The sequence below is a fragment of the Humulus lupulus genome, chromosome 1 (assembly GCF_963169125.1).
Source record: "Humulus lupulus chromosome 1, drHumLupu1.1, whole genome shotgun sequence".
Taxonomy (NCBI): Eukaryota; Viridiplantae; Streptophyta; class Magnoliopsida; order Rosales; family Cannabaceae; genus Humulus; species Humulus lupulus.
In genome coordinates this window covers 51,317,814-51,337,744 of record NC_084793.1, presented here as the reverse complement: position 1 = coordinate 51,337,744, position 19,931 = coordinate 51,317,814, and the positions used below count along the sequence as shown (strand labels likewise).

Here is a 19,931-nt window from a genome sequence, read left to right as displayed (position 1 = left end):
AAGTGAGTTTAAGTTTAATTAAATATTTATTTAAGTTATAAAATATATGATTTTATTATTTTTAAATAATTATCATTGTAAAACATCTCAAAAATATTATATTTTAATTTGTTTAATTATTTATTATTTAAAAATAATTATTATTGTAAAATATCTGAAAAATATCTTATTTTTAATTTTTTTAATTATTAATTATTTTTAAATAATTATCATTGTAAAATATCTCAAAAATATACTATTTTAATTTTTTAATTATTTATTTTATTTTATTTAAGTAAAAGTGTTTAGAAACTACTGTTGAATATAAGAATATTTTATTAAATATAAAAATATTTTGTTAAAGTTAACTTTAAAAAAATAAAAAACTGTTAAAACTAAAAAAAATTCCTTATCTACGCGCTTATTATATAGATAGATGTATAAAATAGTATTTAAATAAATGTGTATATATATATATATATATATATTAAGAAGAGGCAATTAAAAATGGTTAAATAAGTATTTTTATTTTTATTTTGAGGTGAGGCGGCTGCCCCCACCCACCTAGGCTATACAATGTTCTGAACCATCATTTTATTTACCCTCCTCCTCATTCTCAGCCACAGCCTCCTTTGGATAAAATATTCTATTTTATAAGTGATTTGGCGGGTTGAGATTTGGATAAATTGAAACAATACTTGCCAGCTTTTTTGGTGAACGAGATCATCTTTATTCCTATTCTTAATGTACCTCATTTTTATGAAAGAAATCGGGGTTTTAATTCTAATGGTATTTATTCAACAAAAAAAAAAAGTTTGGTTATCATCTTGCAAATTCGTTTACCAATGATCCTTCTTCCTCATATTCTTCCAAATTGGTGGAAATTTCTTTGGCACCTTAATTTACCTTTTAAAGTTAAACATTTTGTTTGGAGGCTTCCAACTGCTGGCTAATCTTTTGCTCTCTAGAAAAATTGTTTCTTCTTCTATGTAGCCATCACTTGAAGGATCTTGATCGTGCACTGAGGGACTGTACATTTTCAAGCAAGGTTTGGAAAATTTCAATTATTTTTTTCTCTAAAGCTAAACATTTTTTTTTTGAGACTTTATTAGTTTATTTTATGGGCTAAACAATCTTTCTCTACTGTTGAATTGGAAAGTTTGCTTGAGTTGTTATGGTCAATGTGGAATAACAGGAATGATCATTTTCATATAAGTTTTTCTCATTCTCCTACAGAGGTTTGTTTGCAGAGCCTATTCATTTTTGCAGGAATACAAGAGTGTTGTTGTTAGTGCTGTGTGCACTAATTCCAGATCTACTTTAATCAGTAGGTTGCATGTTCGATGGAAACCACTTTCTATTGGTAAATTGAAGTTTAATGTTGATGGAGAACTTTCTTCTAAAGATAATAAAATGGGGACTGGAGCCATTGTTCGAGAAAGTTTTGGTCGTACTAAAGCAGTTTTTGCATCATCCATTCCTGGTTTTTTTTTTTTCAACTACTGTGTTGGAGGCTAAGGCTCTGTTTTTGGTGCTTAAATGATGTTTTTCTCATGGAATTCAGGTTCAAGAAGTGGAGATTGATGCTCAAAATGTGGTTAATGGACTTCGAACTTATAGAAAGGATTAGAAATTCTATACACTTTACAATATGATTCCCTAGTAAGAGACAAAAAAGTAAAATAAAAGGCACCGGCATTACAAGATCAGTAGTATCCCTATATATTTAATCTGAACCAAAACAAAACTTGAGTAACAAACCTCAAGAGTTCATCATATATCTTCCCATGGAAGGAGTAAGAGTTCAGTTGGTATTTGCATTCTGCCTTTGATCTAGGCACCAGCACTTGTAGTTTGACGTCGACATTTGATAAAGCTCATCTGGTGTCATCTTCTCCAGTTCTTTGGTCCATGAGCTCAGATCAACGGTGAGGCTTTTGGTACGATGAGTGGCAAATGATGCCTCGATGCTTTCTAGATGCTTTAGATCACGCATTCTTTTGTAAAGTCTCATTACAGACACGCAATCTTCATATGGATCGTGTGTGCCAGATTGAATATCATACCTGGAAAGCCAAGAAAGAGAGGCACTTGATCAACAAAACTTTGCATTTGCATAATAGAGCAGCTTATTACTAGTGACTATGTAAAGTACAAGACTTTTATTATTAACTATCTTTTTCTTTTTTTCAATTGCATCAGGCATGCTTGACGAAATAGAGCAAGGGAGATTAATACTGATTTCTTCTGCTAAAAAAAACAAGATACCACATACCATGTAAACATATAAGCACCAAAAAGGACAACAACAAAAAGTTGAGTTTCATCGAACTTGCCCTAGATATGTTCGGGTGAGGTACTTAAGAGAGTGGCTAACCAGGTTTGTTTTCATCAATGGCCGATAGTTTGCAGTATCCCTGTGTATAAAATAAGTATCCGTTAGGCACAAAAGAGGCCAAATTCAGGCAACAACACAAATATGTACCCCTGCCAAATAAATGGCATAGCACAAGAATCTTATAACATTGCATAATCTTTCTGTGGCAAGCTTACAAATGTATGTAGAATAAATAACTTCTCAAAAAAAATTAACCAAAGAGTCGCAATGCTAAAATACCTAAGCAAGTGATCAGGATAATTCATTCTCAAGCAATCCAAATCGTGCTCTATACTATGTCCCACGAGAAGCCTGGCTTTACCACCATCCAACCGAGCTCTCCCAATAGACTCTCCATTGTACAAAATTTGTGAAATCTTTTCTTGCACTTCTTTTAGTGGCATGGCATTACTCAGATGCTCTTCTGCTAACCCAGTTACTTCATATCTGTAACCATTAGGGATGCATGCGACTTATATCAGTGATCAGCACACAATGGAATTGCCCAAAAACTTGATTGAAAGATAGCAACATAACCAACAACACGAGTACCTGTAATTAGTGACAGAAATTAGAGGCTGCACGTAAGCATGAAACAGCAAACTCTCATCTTCGTCAATGAGGCAGACTCTAGCACAGACGTCTAGTGTTCCATCATCTCCACCTCCTACCATTTCACAATCTAACGCTACCGCTTTAGAACCCCTTTCAACCAGGTTGACCTCATTGGAGTTTGAAATCTCAATCTGAGATTCTGCGAATGACTTTTTAGTCGTTCCCTGAAATGATTAAGTACAAGAGAAATCACACTCATGTAATCTTACATGTCAATTAAAGTTAATAGATTTAACGATACAACTGATAGAAAAATTATCACAAAGGAGTTTATAGTGGCAGATTTACTAAAGGAACAGGTGCGGATAGGCCACAAAGTTTCTTATGGTTGTTGAGAGAAAGGAGATTATCAAAGATTTCCAAGCATAGATTGCAACCCCGTTCGGAGAAAATTGTTGAACACATTGACTTTGGCAATGGACCTAAATGAGAAAATTATATCCATGATAAGCAATTCAATAGACAATGCAACAATAGGATTTAAGAAATTTTTTGATTATATATATATATATTCCCACCGGTGAGATGTTCCCTGAGTGATTCAAAAGACTTGCAGTGTTTTTTACACACTCCACATCTAGGTTGATGGACAGAGTGGAATGAGCACTTCATGTGCTCAACTAAATGTTCCTTTTTCTTATATTGCTTGTAGCATGCAGAGCATTTGTGCCTGGAAAATATGGTTCAATAAATTTTCAAATACACCCAACGCATACAATATGCATTACTTAAGTATGAGATATTTTCAGTGGAAGTACCCAATTTATCATGTTTGTTTGTAGTACTTAAGTATCAAATTAATTTTTTTGACAATGAAAGTATCTTTCATCTATCTGTACTACTGTTAAGTCTGCCTACATGCATAAATACTCGCCACAAATATGTATTTAATTTAATTTAATTGGGTACATGTTTTGCCGCCATATTAAGAGTTACCAATGTAATAAATTGGGTACCCTAATATTATGGGGTATGCTAATGACAAACAATATCCCATTAAAAAACAAACAGTAATAAAAAGTCTTTATTATTTTGCATGAATAATCAAATTCAGGGCTGTATCGCAAGTACATACCCAATTCTCAAAACTTAAGAAACGAACATTAATACTTGGAGATCACCAGGATATGAAAAACCCATAAACCCCAGTACGGAATATCAAGAAATGATTCAGTAGAAAGCTCACAATTTGCAGAAATGGAAGAGGGAGATAGAGAGGAACCGGACCTGGTGGACGGACTTTTGGGAAGGTCTGGTTCGGATTCCATGGATGTTAAAGTAGACTCGGAGAGTAGTGACTAGTCAATGAAGCTTAAAACTTGGCGGGAAATGGCTGTCACTGAGAGACACCAACTTCAAGAGAGAGAGCGTGTTTTTTATGGCAATCGCTAGGGCTTTGTAGCATAAAAGGTTAAAGCCATCGTCCCTTCTCCTCCGAATCCAGTCCCGTCAGCTCCATTAATGTCATTTTATTTTATTTTTTATGATAAATGGCATTAAATACCTATTACCAAACGATATATAATAATTACTTAAAAAAACTATATAATAATTTCTATTTAAAATAAATGGTACATAATAATCATTTTAATTGTATTTTATATATAATTTCAGCACAGTACATTTAATTAATTATTTTATTTATATAACTTTCTACGAAGGAAGGGAAGCAAGCTACCATTTAATTTTACAATAGCAATTTTTTGAAACAAAAATTATAAAGATCTTGACTTTATTACTAAATTACTACGTATATACTCGAATTTCTATAAGTAGGAATTGTAACACAAAATTTCCAGCAAAATTGTATAATTACATGTTTCTAAATCACATTTATGTTGTAAATAGTCACACTATATCCCCACTGAATAAATTGAGTGTAATTTTTATATCTCCCTAGTACCCACAATCGAATTTTATAATTTTGCATGATAATAATAATATCTTCTTTTTTTTAAGAACACGTAATAATATCTTCAACATTTTGTTTTGGATAAGAATGTGTTACCAATCAAAGAGATATTTATCTAGTTTGAAGAAACATATCATTATATTTTAATTTTAAATGTCACAATCACATTAATCTTACTCTGCTGTTGACACATTTTTTTCAGTGTATATGTTAAATGACTTCCCTTCTACATCAAGACTAGTTTGGCAAAGTCAAAAAAACATTAAAATAATTGCATTAAAGAATAAGAACTTGCTTCTAGAAAGTGTAGTAGAAGAACTATATTGCTAAATGCAAGAATTATGAACACTTCTCTTTTTTCTTTTCTACAAGCAGTGGTAATTAGAATTAAAAGAGGAAAGAAACACAGAAAATTATAACCACAATTACATTTGCAAACCAACATTCAATACAATGATAAAACTAAGAACTAGGTACATTATTTCTAATCCTAGAACTAATTTTTGGGACTTCTCTCTCTTGCTCTGTTTGCTTTTTCTTCATCTCTTTGCCTACACAAAAAATTGTGTAAAAAAAACAAAAACAAAAAAGCATGTCATTCCTATAGCCTTTGCTTCACTCGCCTACCATTAATGTCGCTGCCATCAAGAATAGCTTCATTTCCAAGCCTGAATACAGTAGAGTGATGCTCACTGGCTACATATTGCAAAAGGTCTGTTATGACGGAGGGACAGCTTTCCTTCAAGTAATCAAATCCATCGGTTTGCATCACAGCTGAAAAAAAATCAAAGCAAAAACAAAAAAGTATATGATAACATAATCAATTACATGATTTAGCTTGCAACAAAGTGGTAGAAAACGCCTTCATGAAATTAAAGTTGAGCAATGCTGTAATAGAAACTAAACTAAAGAAGCAGAAACTCATTAAAAGGTTTATTGCAAAAAATTATCTCACCTCCCAGATTTTCAGGCAATGAAACAAATTTGAGGCACACGGATTTCAACTGGAAGCAGTGATGCTGCTCTGCCAAAGCTAACGTTGTTGCCACAGTGTTAATAGCAACATGCTCACAGAGACTTGCCTCACATAGCAACCTGAGCCTTTCTAAACCATACCGGTCTGCTGCTGCAAGCAGATGCTGAGCCATTAAAGTAGAAGCCCATTTAGAGTTCATGCCAGTAAGCTCCTCTAAGTCAGGCAGTGAGTCCCAGTATATAAAATGAAGTAAAGCCTGCGCGTGGGAAAATAGAGTAAAATTGGCATGTTATTCCTTGTGCTTAATTGTCAAAATACACCAAGTACCTCAATACATGGAGGCTAGAGAATCATGAGACAGTGCACTGCCAATCCACCTCCCCCCTTTACTCAGGTAAAAAGTGAAACAAAAGATCAAAACACCAAATATTTAATACATATATGGTAAAATGCATAGCAGAGTAAAAGTTGAAAAACTACTAGCTTCAACCAAAATAATTTTATAGAGGGAATAATTAACGAAGGAAAACTAAACGCTTAAGTTAACAAGGGACAAAACAACATAATCTTTTCTTGGATAAAGGAGAAAGATTGAAAGAAACGTTTCAAGAAATGAAAAGAACAGGAACGCCAAGGGCTGAGATTATGAACAACAATCAATCTATCTTCTTCTCTCGAAGAATCTGACAGAGTGTACAAAATTTATAATCTTGACTAATATAAATAGTGTATAATCATATCAATCAGTTTCCATCAACCATACAAAATGACGACAAAACTAAGAAGTATTTGTGAAGAACTTCTAATGATGAATACAGGAAACAAAATAAGAAACTTAAGTCAAACCTTAAAGACTGGAGCCTCCATGTCTTCAATTTTTATGCATTGGGTGTTCTGATCCTTCATAGGACCAAAAAGTTGGGCCCTGAATACAGGTGATCGAGCTGCTAGTACTAACTTGTGAGCTGAAAAATTTTCTCCATCAACATCGAAAGTAACATCAGTTCCCTTCCCACTTTCCAGTAATTGCCCAAAATGCAGACCAATGTTGGGTGGTGGTACTGCTATGGAGTAGATCTTAGGTCCTTCCGTTTGTGACTTCACAACACCAACAATACAGTTTACAGATAGACAATCATCTTTAAGATAGTCTGAAGTCTCCAAGGCAGTTCTTTTAAAGAATCGCTTATAACCCCTGCAGCATCCAAAAAGCCCATCAAATTTGACTTCACAACACCAACAATACAATTTATCATAATAATAAACCAAGTATTGGAAACACTAAAGAGGGGAAAGCTAGAAGCCAAGGGAAATTACATGCATAGGATAATTTTTCATATGCACTCATAACACCTGACATACCTTTCCACGTAATTATCATGCACCAATCCCGCAATCACAACATAATGTACGATGAACCTAGTAAGTTAATGCCTTCTATAGCATATTAAGTAGACCCTGCTACAACAACTACCAACAAATTGCACCTAAACTAGATGATAGTCAATTTTATAACCCAATAAAAGCAAGAAAAACGAACACGCAGAGCAAACTAGGACATCCATCTTTTTCTTAGATTCAGGGGAGCAAAGCATTGAAGAAACCCACAAGATTTTCACTACACAAAACCTTAAAAAAGAAAATTTTCAACAAATTACGAGAAATAAAACCCAGAAAAGTAATGCACTCACCACATGCTACCGCGGTACTTGAGCGTGTAAGGCCCGCTCTCCAACATCCTCCCGAAATGGCTATGCACCTTGTGTCTATCCCTTCCACTCTGATCCAAAAGAGTCAATTCAAACAACGCCCTCACATCAGTTCCCTCACTAGCGAGCGCGATAAACAGCGACACATACGTGGCATTGTCCTCGGCACTCTTGCCATCGGGGTAAAAGTAAATTGCCCAGGAGTACCCACCGACATTGAAAGTATCAGAAGCTATGTATTTCCCAATCCCAAGACCCTTAGAAAGAGAATACCCATTGATCTTGAAATGGTGGGTACCGTTCACGGTCTCGGTGATCGAAGTCGAGGTAGTAGTCGTCGGAGGAGAAGCCGAGGCAGATGAAGACGACGACGATGAGGGCTTAGCGGTTTCCCGGAGCACCTTACCCATGCCCAGTCCAAGGAAAGAGGGAAAAAAAGCAGAATTCGACTCACGTAAACCCGACTCTCCCGAAAATGGAAATTGGGATCTAGGGTTTACGGAAAACGAAATATGAAATTGGAGCTTCGAATCAAAACAAATACTAAAATTAGAAGCAGTAGAAACGTCGAATTGTATTACCTGGAAGTGGGATTCGAAGATTCTTTGTCTTAACGGGAAAAAGAAAAGTTGGTGAGAAAATCTAGGGTTTTGTTTGGGAAAGCTATTGCGAGTTCTGGAAGATGAATATTTATAAAAGTACCGGTAAAGTGAGAAAGAGAATTCGCAGATGATGATGACTTGACTTACACGAGTTATAATTTATTTTTACTTTTATTTTTTATAAATTAAATTAAAAAAGGACAGAAATTAATTTTTGCCCCAGTTAATTATTGATATCAATCCCACGCGCGTGCGCAGCTAAAATATATGTATTCGCTATTCTACAAGCCACGTTTACTATGATTTTTTTGTATTATTGGGACTAATTTATTTATGCTCTTTAATTATCAAAAGGCAAGCCATTTATGAAAGGTAGAGTTGGTTGTTTGGTCTCCTCATAAAGTGATTTAATTTCAATACAGATATCATCACTCATCAATCATTATCCACTTTCAAGAGTCTTAAATAAATATTTAAAATATATTTATTTTAATTAAATTAAGTATAATTACACATGAATATAATTATGGAATAACTTTAGTATTGCACACCTTTCACTATTTAAACATACCACATAATATTAAACCGATATCAAATATTTATAAAAAAAAATGCAGAGATTGAAAAAAATGGGAGGCTAGACGTAGAATGTATTATAAAATTAGAAAAATACAATTATTAGAATATACAACATACCAGCAAAGCGTTAAGATAATAATTAAGAAAAAGCGGTCTTCAAATAGAAAAAAGACAAATAATCTTACAATAAAATATTAATTACTTGTTCAGGAAGTTTAATTCTTGTCCATTTTTAGTTGTTCTGCTTATTTAATTTCATCTTTAATATTGTATTTTATCTAATAAATATATATAGCGAACCAAAATAACTTGCAAATCTCAAATATTTTTATATGACACCAGTATTTGATTCTGTCTACTATGCAATAGCATTTGTTTGTTGGGATACAATTGATTTTTGTTTCGAAAATTATGAAATTATCCTGATGTCGTGTTTATCTTTGTTGTCTTTTTTTTAAATAAAATAATTTATATATAATTAATTACATTTCTTATTGTATTTTATAATTTAATTACAAAAGTTACCTACAAAATTTTATTTACAAAAATACATTGTCATATCATCAAAAAATAACCGTTCTTAAAATTAATATACATGAATTTGAAACTTTCTCAAAATCTCAATTTTCTCATTTTTCTAGATTTAAAAAAATAACATTTTTATTGTTTAAAATGTTAATAAGTTACTAATTAGTTACTTTTTTCATTAAATTTTTTTATTTTTATAGCATATTATTTTATATATATTTTTGTTATCTCCAATACTTATTTTTAAATTTTTATTTTATCTTAAGACACTCATTAGTCATTTTGAAATTATATTATAATGTCTTATTGCTTAAGATGCTTTTCTTTTGCTGATTAATTATTTTTTAGAAACTAATGAGATACAATAAAATATAACAAATTACTATATAGTTTATTATTAAAAGTTACTTTTAGCATACTGTATATTAATTTTTTTTTTTATATTCTATTTAAAAGTTACCAAACAATATCCTAAATAATCTATTATAAAAAAGTTACTTGGAATATTTTTAAATAAATTTAAGTTGTTTAGAATACAATATAGTATTTTTTAAATGTAAAATAAGAATACAAATTTTAGAATATAAATTTTTTATCATGTTTAAAATTTAGTTATTTTTTGGTCAATACAATATAAAAAATAAACTAAAATGTTGTTTTTTTATTCTAGTCATCTTCTCTGACAACAGCCAAAAAACATATATTTCCTATAAATAAAAATGATCACCTTGAATAGTAGGTCGCGATGGTAGCACTTTTGAGTCCAACTGACTAGCGATGTTGCCGAAAAAGATTTTTTAAATTAAAGATAAGAGAGAATGTAATAAATTAATAATAAAAAAAGAGTATAGTGGAGAGAGAGAGGCCAGTTCCATGAAAAAAAAAATTTAAAAATAATAAAAAGTTGAAAATAAATAATATAAAAAATAGTGAAAAAAATAATTAATTAGTAATTTATTAACATTTTAAGTAACTAAAATATTATTTTTTTAAATAAAAAAAAAACAAGAAAATCAAAATTTCAAGAAAGTTTCAAAATCAGAAATATTATTTTTAAAATCCAATATATTTTGATGACCTGAAAATATATTTTTGTAAATAAAACTTTCTTAGTGATTTTTGTAATTATTTTATATTAGAAGAAATTAGACTAAGTGTCCATTTTTAGATAATCATTTTAATTTTTACCCATTTATTAATCCTCTTACTTTTATACCCAGATTTATAATGAATATTCTCATTATACTATTTCTCTACATAATAATACATTACAACAACACTTATAACTATGTGCTCAAATAAGGATAATTTAGAAAGTCTCATGATAATAATAAGTAAAGTTCAACTAAATATATTTAGTGTCTAATTTTAGTTAACTACTCCTAAAATGGGTAGTTCTCAACTTTTACCTTTATATTATAAGCATTTATTTGTGGGGATTTTTCATAAATATGGCTTTTATGCAATTAATGTGCAAAAATATGAGGATTATACTTTTCAAAATTTGTATGGAAAAATTCATTAAAGAAAAAACAAACTATGGGAAACACAATTGCTAACTAACTAAATATGAAAAACTTGATTAAAAGTAAAACTATGACATAAACCAATTTTTATACAAAAATATGGGAAACTAAATCCATACAAGTGAAAATTCTTAAATAAAAGTGATAGAATAATTTTTTTTTAAAAAAAGCCATATTTTTGCAAAATTTATTAAAAAACTCATATAAATGTAATTTCCTCTTTAATTGTAATCATCCCTAAATGAAAATACACTAACGTTTTGCTCAAGTTGTCCGTTGTGGGCTTGGGTTGGGCCTGGTTTGTCATGACGCGCCATGACGGCAACGCGCGGTCGTCTGACAATTTCGTCAAATTAGAGAGTACAAATGCGTGGCTACCAAAATCACCACTACCGCTCCCACTACTCATTACAAATTTAATTATTAATTAATTAGTTTTTTTTGACAAATTATTAACTAATTAATTTATTACAACCATAATAATTGAGCTTTCTTTATCATTTAACTAAAATTTAAATTATATTAATATAGTCCTATTACTTTGAAATAGCATAAATGAAAATGATGCAAAAACAAAATATTAATAAATTATAATGGTGCTTGTTACTCTGAATTTTGATATAATTTATCAAATATATACATATACTAACCAAACTCAAGAGCTGTAAAAAAAAAATTAAGGGGACCATTGGTGGACCTTAGTAAGTAAACATGCTATAATAAATCATTATTAATAATTATTTATTTAATGGTAAATATGATATGGATCACATGGTCTTATGGTCCACGTGATTTGACCACAAAATTTAGCTGACAATAGTTTTGTAAATGCCATTGATGAATTATGACAAGTATACCACCTTTGACCCTGAATATCCCTAAATTGTTTTCCATATACATTTAGAGCAACAAATACTTGGCTCTACTTATGACAAGGTTCAATTTACAAAAGAATTTCCATTTTTGGGGTCTGATAAATGATAGTCAGTCATTGGAGAAAAGGGTATGTTGGGTTTTTCCATAGCAATAATTTTGCAAGTTGTTGAAGCCTTGAATAGTTAAGAGTTGAGGCATTAATTTTAGTGATTGACCATGGGAGAATAGTAAATTAGAGATTGACTAACAGAGAAGAGTTTACCAACGTAGGCTGCTAAACATTTAATTGTGACAGACGCAATTGTTCAAGACATTAAAAATGTAATGATATAAGTTAAGAATCTTTAATATAAGGTTGGTATATCTGTTAAACATTGCAGCAATTAATAGGTCAAAGTTGAACCTTTGACTTTTTTTTTTCCTAACCTAAAGTGGATAATAGTGGCAGAAGTAAGAACAATTTGATTTTAAAATGTCGTTTAAGAAACAGTATTTGCTAATAGACCCTACAATAATCATCATGATAGTAATAGAAGTGAATGTACCAAGTGTAAATCATACATACCCACTAGAGAAGGTGATGCATTTAGTTTGTACTAATCATACATTAAATTTGAGAAGATTTATTTTTGGCTGGAACGATGCGATTGGAATGCCAAATTGTGATTTGTGGTTAAATGTTCACACCTATTAAATACAAAATCTCAACCAAATCCACAATAAAAATGTCATTGAGAAGTAGGATGATGAAGAAGCATTGATTAAAGATCTCTCGTTGAACTTCACGTGCTACAAAAGGTGTTGAACTCCATCCATTTGAGTTTCCTACCAGAGCTTTTCAATTTGGCTATTAGCTCATCACTCTAAAATGAATTTTCAAAAAATTACTTCTAAGAGAAAAATGAAATATCTTAGGCAACATCCATCCCAAGTTTGCTTGTATGTGAGAAACTTCTGGATGGTCTCATTAGGATTGATGGAGCATTTTTTAAATTATCATTCATCATATAATAGTAGACTCATTAAGAAAATAAACAAAAAGATAGAGGATAATAAAACTAAAGTCATTCACAACAATGAAGATATAGATGAATGAGTGAGTGTAAAGAATCCCGAAAAGAAACAAATGTTTCATCTTCCTCCCTTTTCTTGTTTTGTACAATATCAAGGAGAAAAGAAAGGTTTCTCCATTGGTTTATTGGGTTTCCCCATCGGCTTCATCATCTTTTTCTTATTGCTTTGTTCGATTTCAGGTATTATCTATGTCCATTATTGGCCTCCTCCTCTTCCTTTTGTCGTTGTTGTATGTTTTCAGGGGCTGTCGACCTCCATTAATGACTTCCACCTCTTCTTCTTATTTTGTATATCTAATTTCAGGGAGTGTCCACCTCCATTATTGGCAGCATCTGATCTTTTTCTCTTTCATTTATGTCCGATTTCAGGTAGAAAAAAAGAGTGCGGACTTCCATTATCGGCGGTTGTGCCCATTGTCTTCATTATCAGCGATAAACTCTACTTCAGTCACAACTTTATTCGTCCAGGGTGTGTATATTGTAACTGATTTCTTTTAATGTCTATATTTCTTTTACTATGATAATATTTCTAATTGTTTATTGTTTCTGACTTTACCCCTGTCAAGAGTTGATATTTGGCACTAGTTTTTTTTATGAAAAAGGAAAAATATATTGCACCAAACAGATTATAACCACCAGTTCACAAACAACTAAACTCACAACAACTTACAACATCTGAACAAATTCATAAAGCTTACAATTCTTACTCAAATCTTTTTTACTAAGCCTACCCTGCAATCTTATCTTAATAGACCTCTTGATTATCTTAACTAGGCTATGGGGCGTGTAGGACACCTGAGAGAAGTAACACATGTTCCTGTTACACCAAATATGATACACTGAAGCTGCTAGACAAGCTATATATATGCGTTGCATCACTGTTTTAGGCTTCCCGTCCAACCATAGCTTCCAATTGTTCCTCTGCTTCGGCCAAATCTCAGCACCAAGCCAGCTATTAATCAGCTCCCAGATTCTATGAGAAAAGATACAGTCAAAAAATAAATGACTGTGAGATTCCTCACCTCTATCACAAACTGGACAAGCCACTGAATTAACCTCAATAGGGCATCGGGCCAGATTGTCTCTCGTCAGAAGATGCCCAAGAACCGCTTGCCACAGAATAAAACGATGTCTTGGCACAGAAAAACTACTCCAAACTACCTTAGCAAACCCCACCTGCTCCTTCTGAAGCATGTTGTTATATAGCAGATTCAAGATCAGCTTACCATGAGGAGCCGCACTCTCCAATTCCTTGACAGAAAATGTCTCTCTCAAATAACAAACCTTGCGCTAGTACCAAGAAACATCTGTTTTCAGGTGGTAATCCCAGATAGACTTGCCTTTTAAATAGACTTCGTCTATCCATTTCACCCATAAGACATCTTGTTTTGAAGATAAAGCCCAAAGGTATTTAGCCAATAGAACTTTATTCCAAAGAGATCCTTCCTTGAAGCCCAGACCTCCCATTACTTTCGGAAGACAGACCTGGGACCAAGAGGAGCAGTGAAATTTATTTCGATTATTCTTTTCTCCCCAAAGGAAGTTACGACAAAGTCTATCTATTTCATGAACCGCACTAATGGGAAGCATAAAAATGTTCATCCAATAGTTACGAATGCCCTGCAACACTGAGAAAATCAATTGAGTTCTCCTCGCAAATGAAAGATGTCTACTAGCCCAAACATGGAGCCTATTCTAAATTTTCTTAAGAATTCCTCCACAATCAGTAATCAACCATCTCGTAGGCCTCAGTGATACCCCCAGATATTTCAGAGGAAAACTCCCCTCACCAAGAGCTACTGATCTAAGGATTTCAGCTCTAACCTCAGCTGCCACGCCCCCAAAAAACACTTGAGATTTGCTCAAATTGGCTTCCAAACCAGAACAGCGACAGAACTTCAAAAAGCCATCAAATAAAATCTTAACAGACTTCACATTCCCCTTGCAAAACAGAATCAGATCATCCGCAAAGCACAGATTGACTAGATGCAAATTCTTACACAAAGGATGGTACCTAAACTCTTTATGATGAGAAGCTTGGCTCAAAATTCTAGTAAGATACTCCATTGCTAGAACAAACAGCAGCGGAGAGATGAGATCTCCCTGTCTCAACCCTTTCTTCCCTTCAAAACTTCCTTGTAATCTACCATTAAATAAGAGAGTATAGGACGTTCCTGTCAAGCAATTCATAATCCATTGAACAAATTTCCTAGGGAAACAGAACACATTCAAGATATCCTCCATAAACTTCCAGTCAACTGAGTCATAAGCCTTACTGAGGTCAATTTTTATAACACAGCGGGGGGAAATGTTCTTTCTAGAGTAACCATGCAGAATATCCTGAAGGATTAAGATATTGTGAGCAAGCTGTCTGTTCTGAATAAAGGCTCCTTGATCTTGATGAATTATCATAGGAAGCACCTTAGCCAAACGGAAACAAATCATCTTGGAAATACACTTGTAAAGGGTATTACAACAAGCTATAGGATGATAATCAGTGGCCTTAGATGGGGAAACAACCTTAGGAATAAGAGATAAGATTGTACCATTCAATGTAGTCGGAATCACACCACTTTCAAAGAACAACATAATCGCCTCAGTTATTTCATCTCCAATATCCTTCCAGAGAGATTTAAAAAAACCAGAGCCATAACCATCGGGGCCAGGACTCTTGGTAGTTGGAATACTGAAAAGAGCTCTCTTAACATCCTTTTTAGTAAAGGGATGAATTAGATCAAGCTGATGATCTAAAGTCAAAACAGAATCCTGTTGAAAACAACTCAAATCAACCCGATCAGTTAGAGTAACACTCTTGCCCAGAATCCTTTAAAATGACTGTGAAAATGTGCTATCACCTCAGTAGGATTCTCTACAACTTGCCCCTCATCATTAGTAAAACTCGTGATACGATTCCTCATTCTCCTCTGTTTCAAACTAGCATGAAAGTACGCTGTGTTTTCGTCACCAAATCTTAGCCAGTTATTCTTACTTTTTTGCCTCAGGAAACTTTCATACAACTTGGACATTCTAGCAAACTCAGCTGCTGCCTCATCCTCTTCCTAATGTAATAATCTCGAACAAGGATTTTGCTGTAACATTAATTGAGCTAATTCATATTTCTGCTTTGCTGAAGCATAATTCTGAACCACATCCCCAATCTGCACTTTTTTGAACTGGATCAAGGTAGGCTTTAGTCTTTTAAGCTTCTGTATAATCTTCTGCAGACCAGTACCTCCGACTAGTTTAGACCAGTTACTCAAGACAGAGCTCCTAAAATCCTGGTGTTTATCCCACATATTGAAGTACCTGAAAGGCCTAACCCCTGAAGTTTGGAAATGAACAATTTTGATGATACAAAAGCAATGATCAGATAATGTATCCCAATTAATCCGGCCTTCAGAATCAGGAAAAGTATCAATCCATACTTCATTAACAAATATTCTATCAAGTTTTGAGAATATTCTTAAACCTTCTTTTTGTTTATTAGACCAAGTGAAAGAGGAACCACTGGATCTTAAATCAATCAATAGAGAATTAGCCTTCCATTGCCTACTGTCCTCCACTTCCATAGCTGAAATCTGCCTACCTCCAATTCGATCATCATATTCAAAAACTGCATTAAAATCCCCTGCAACCAGCCAAGGCCTAGAATTATACTGAGGAACTTGAAGCTGAACCCAGAGATTTTTCCTCTCTTCCATTGAATTTCGGCCATACACAAAAGAAAGAACAGTTGTTTGACTAACACCCTTTATTTGCACTTCACAAGTGACCAGCTGGTCCAGCTCCTGAACAACAGCCACATGAACCAAATCCGGATTCCAAACCAACAATATTCTCCCTTCGATGGCCTTACTACTATACCAATTCCATCCCACAAACACATCATGCATCATCTCCTCAATTTTGTTGCTGTGAAGTTTAGTTTCCAGGAAACTACCCAAACCAACTTTATGAACAAAATAGAACTGTAATAAGGATTGATGCTTATTCCTCTTATTTAAACCCCTTATATTCCAACACAAAACATTACACCCCTCCATTAGAAATATGATGTTTGTGTAACTCCTTATTTGAAACCATATCAGTCTTCTCCTGCAGAACACTGAATGTATTAGCTCTCAAAGTCTGTTCTGTGGAACTTTTTTTCCTTAGACCCCCCACTTTCTTAGGGGTAGTCCAAGTTTTCTCCTTCTCAGTCGTTGAACAACTAGCCTCATTTGTATCTTTAGTTGTTGTGATCATGGACTCCTTCGAACCTCCCTTAAGATTCAGCTCATCTCCTTTATCTTCTTTCCCAACATCCTTTTGATTGCCTACCACTGGCTTACTCTCAATTTTTGATTCACTCAGTACCGTAGCACCCCTAATATCCCCTTTACCTGAAGCTGAAACTTGTTGTTTTGGTCTCCAGACTACCTCCTGAGAATTCTTACAGCTGGACGCAGTGTGGCCTAAACCCTTACAACAAGAACACTGTGTGGGAAGCCATTCAAACTCTATAGCTTGTTCCATCAGCTGCCCTCGCTCATTGATAAAACTAATTGAGTGAGGTAATCTATCAGTAATCTCGACATCCACAAGGACCCTAGCGAATTTTACCATAGATTTTTCCTTCGTTACCTTGTCCATCATCATAGGTTTCCCTATTGTGCTAACAAGAGCACTCAGACTTTTTAAACCCCAATATTGAAGGCCAAGATTTGGTAATCTCATCCAAACTGGGACTGAATTCACCACCCTCAGTGTATCTAAATCAGTCGACCAAGGCCTCAATAGGACTGGTTTCCTATCAAAGTGAACCACTCCTGCTTCTAAAACCAAATCCCTAGTTGTTTCATCCCTAAACTTGACCAGAGTATGACCCGCATTCATACGGGCTATTCTTTCTATACCCAATTTTCCTCATAACCGGTTGATAAATCCTTCAAAGACTGCTAAAGGGGGATTTGCTCCTAAAACAACACAAACCAACATTGATTTCCAAAAGGATGCCTCCACTTCAGTCTCCTCTATATCGATTTGGGCTATCAGTTTCCCATCACGAACCAGCGGCTCCTCATAGTTGAGCCGAACTCCACCATTAGCTGTAAGATTCCCCTGAAAGTTAGACCACTTTTCCTTAGCCAATTCCTGAAAGTCTGTCTCCTCCGATTTAATCGCCCACGTCCGGGAACCAGCCACTTTCTCAGATGAAGGTTCTACGCAACCCTCCAGAAAAATATCCTCCCCAACCTCTTGAAATTTCTCCTCTGAATCTGCAAAAATCTCATCCGCGAGTTCTTCTCTGACTGGATCCTCCTCTACAGCTTCATCATGATGTACATTATCCCTGTTGATTACCTTCGGAGATGAATGCAGTCCAGGCTTCTGACCAGCTTTCTTACGCCTCACCATGGGGAGAGAGAAACTAGTCGCACGCCCTGACCATCATTCTATTTGGCACTAGTTGATAGACAATACAATGTGTAATTTTTTTTTTAATTTTTTGTATATGATTGTATAGTTAATTTGATGGTCTTTGCCTTATCTGGAATTATAATGCAATATTAGATTTATATTTGTGGTTTACTAAGTAGGCAATCCAAGTTTAATGTAACTGTAGACTTAATCATTTAGTGTAATATGTTTGGTTGACTCATCAATGTTCTATATATCTTGCAAGATTTGATTTTTCTCAAGCTATTATTATCAAACATTTTTTAGGATTTTACAGCTTGGGGAACCCTTAATATAAGTGTGTTGGTTTTATATATGGTTTTTTTGGTTTTATTTTAATGTTTTATTTCTATTGTTTTTTTTATCTTCATTAATTGTTGTTGAGTTTTTTTTTTCAGGTTTTAGCTTTATAATGTTTTCATCTGACTTTGAAAGTCCAATGAAGAAATCAGTTGGAAAAAGGAATTTCACCTTCTTCTAGTGGTGATTTTAAAATAAAATCCACTACAAAGAATATTGTTAAGGGAAGATCCAAATAAAAAAATTGTATGTTTATGTAGATCATTTTTTTAAAATTTATTTTATATGTAACTAAGCTATTAAAAGTATCTTGTTACTTTGTTAAGCTGTGTTTGGTATGTGTGAAATTTTCAAGGGTATTTTTTTGGATATATTTTGTATTTTAATTTTTTTTTGTTATGTGGTTATTTGTAATAGGTTACTTTTTTTGTTTTTTGATTTATATGTTGGAATGTTACATATTACTTTTTTAATCACTATAGTGCTAAAAAGTATCATTTTGCTTTTATGAACACTAAAGTTTTAAAAGTATATTTTTTACTTTGTTCAGATATATTTGGTACATGCTTATTAGTTTTAGGGAACTTTTTATGCTTTGATTTATGAATTCGAATGCTTAAGATTACTTTTATCAAAAGTAGATAGTTGTAGATTTCTTTTATAATTTTGTTTTTTTCATTGATTAATATTTATCGAGGTACCATGTTTTCTCTTTATATAGTGCAAATCATGTAATTATTATGGTGTTGGGTATGTTATTGGTTAGTTTTAATATTGTAGTAGTTAAATTTTTAGCTTCCTTAGTTCATTGTAACTTATTTCATTTTATCTTTTTAATGTAGAATGCTGATTTATGATTACCCAAACAAATCGGTTTGGAAGTAAAGTTCAGAATTTCAATAAGGCAAAGGTATTAGAAGAGGTAAATAGGACCCTGACTGAGGAGCAAAAGGTTTTGTTTCAGTCCACATCATTTGGATATTTTTTGGGAGTTTCTAGAATATGCTTTCAAGCTCAACTAGTTCATCATATAATGCTCCGAGAGGTGTGTTTTATGACGAAAGATGTTGAATTTTGGTTCAAGATTTATGATAATTTGGTTAGGTACTCTAGAGAGGAGTTTTACTTAATTATAGGTTTGAAATGTCATGGGAATGATGACATTTCAATTTTTTTTGGATAAGGAACAAGGTTTGAAGGACCTTGTTTTTCTGGTGAGGATGGATAAGATTACTAGGAAAGAGGTTAAGCAAATTTTTAATGGAAAAAAGTTGAAGGGGATTGGAATATGGTGAAGCTTGGATTGGTTCATTTGTTTGCCAATTGTTTTTTGGTATTGTAATTGAAACCAAAGTCAAAAATCTTTTTGGAGCTATTGTTGATTTCGTTGATTGGTGAAAGAGTTCCCATATGGAAAACTTTATGAGAGCACAATCATCA

The 19,931-nt window shown here is 33.2% G+C and overlaps 3 protein-coding genes across 4 annotated transcripts; all 3 read right to left on the bottom strand.

The window, feature by feature from the left end:
* Window positions 1-1,574: 1,574 nt before the first annotated feature.
* LOC133792332 (RNA exonuclease 4-like) lies at window positions 1,575-4,443 on the bottom strand. Of its 2 annotated transcripts, none has more exons than XM_062230237.1 (7): window positions 4,199-4,441; window positions 3,490-3,641; window positions 3,260-3,393; window positions 2,909-3,135; window positions 2,597-2,803; window positions 2,316-2,396; window positions 1,575-2,045 (listed from the first exon to the last, which is right to left on the bottom strand). In XM_062230237.1, the coding sequence occupies exons 1-7, from the start codon at window positions 4,237-4,239 to the stop codon at window positions 1,784-1,786; spliced, it is 1,104 nt and encodes a 367-aa protein (XP_062086221.1). In that variant the 5' UTR covers window positions 4,240-4,441; the 3' UTR covers window positions 1,575-1,783. The 2 variants fall into 2 exon arrangements, with proteins under 2 accessions (XP_062086221.1, XP_062086223.1); XM_062230239.1 differs by having other exon boundaries at window positions 1,912-2,045; window positions 2,357-2,396; window positions 4,199-4,443.
* Window positions 4,444-5,140: 697 nt separating this feature from the next.
* LOC133792326 (BTB/POZ and MATH domain-containing protein 2-like) lies at window positions 5,141-8,285 on the bottom strand. Its single transcript, XM_062230231.1, has 5 exons — window positions 8,150-8,285; window positions 7,551-8,057; window positions 6,706-7,054; window positions 5,839-6,115; window positions 5,141-5,657 (listed from the first exon to the last, which is right to left on the bottom strand). The coding sequence occupies exons 2-5, from the start codon at window positions 7,976-7,978 to the stop codon at window positions 5,485-5,487; spliced, it is 1,227 nt and encodes a 408-aa protein (XP_062086215.1). The 5' UTR covers window positions 7,979-8,057; window positions 8,150-8,285; the 3' UTR covers window positions 5,141-5,484.
* Window positions 8,286-13,418: 5,133 nt separating this feature from the next.
* On the bottom strand, window positions 13,419-17,627 carry LOC133814674 (uncharacterized). Its single transcript, XM_062247605.1, has 6 exons — window positions 16,786-17,627; window positions 15,899-16,688; window positions 15,608-15,811; window positions 14,577-15,518; window positions 14,124-14,237; window positions 13,419-14,042 (listed from the first exon to the last, which is right to left on the bottom strand). The coding sequence occupies exons 1-6, from the start codon at window positions 17,625-17,627 to the stop codon at window positions 13,419-13,421; spliced, it is 3,516 nt and encodes a 1,171-aa protein (XP_062103589.1).
* Between the last annotated feature and the right edge of the window lie 2,304 nt (window positions 17,628-19,931).

Coding starts and splice junctions, on each gene's coding strand:
- LOC133792332 (XM_062230237.1), bottom strand. CDS start 4,239: ATGGAATCCGAACCAGACCTTCCCAAAAGTCCGTCCACCAG. Junction 3,394..3,489: donor ACTCAGGGAACATCTCACCG/GTGGGAATATAT, acceptor TTTCTCATTTAG/GTCCATTGCCAAAGTCAATG. Junction 2,046..2,315: donor CTCACCCGAACATATCTAGG/GCAAGTTCGATG, acceptor TTGGCTTTCCAG/GTATGATATTCAATCTGGCA.
- LOC133814674 (XM_062247605.1), bottom strand. CDS start 17,627: ATGAATGCGGGTCATACTCTGGTCAAGTTTAGGGATGAAACAACTAGG. Junction 16,689..16,785: donor CATATTTCTAATGGAGGGGT/GTAATGTTTTGT, acceptor TGGTTTGGGTAG/TTTCCTGGAAACTAAACTTC. Junction 14,238..14,576: donor TTGGGGGCGTGGCAGCTGAG/GTTAGAGCTGAA, acceptor TCTTGGTCCCAG/GTCTGTCTTCCGAAAGTAAT.
- LOC133792326 (XM_062230231.1), bottom strand. CDS start 7,978: ATGGGTAAGGTGCTCCGGGAAACCGCTAAGCCCTCATCGTCGTCGTCT. Junction 7,055..7,550: donor AAGTACCGCGGTAGCATGTG/GTGAGTGCATTA, acceptor TGGATGCTGCAG/GGGTTATAAGCGATTCTTTA. Junction 6,116..6,705: donor TGGAGGCTCCAGTCTTTAAG/GTTTGACTTAAG, acceptor TCCCACGCGCAG/GCTTTACTTCATTTTATATA.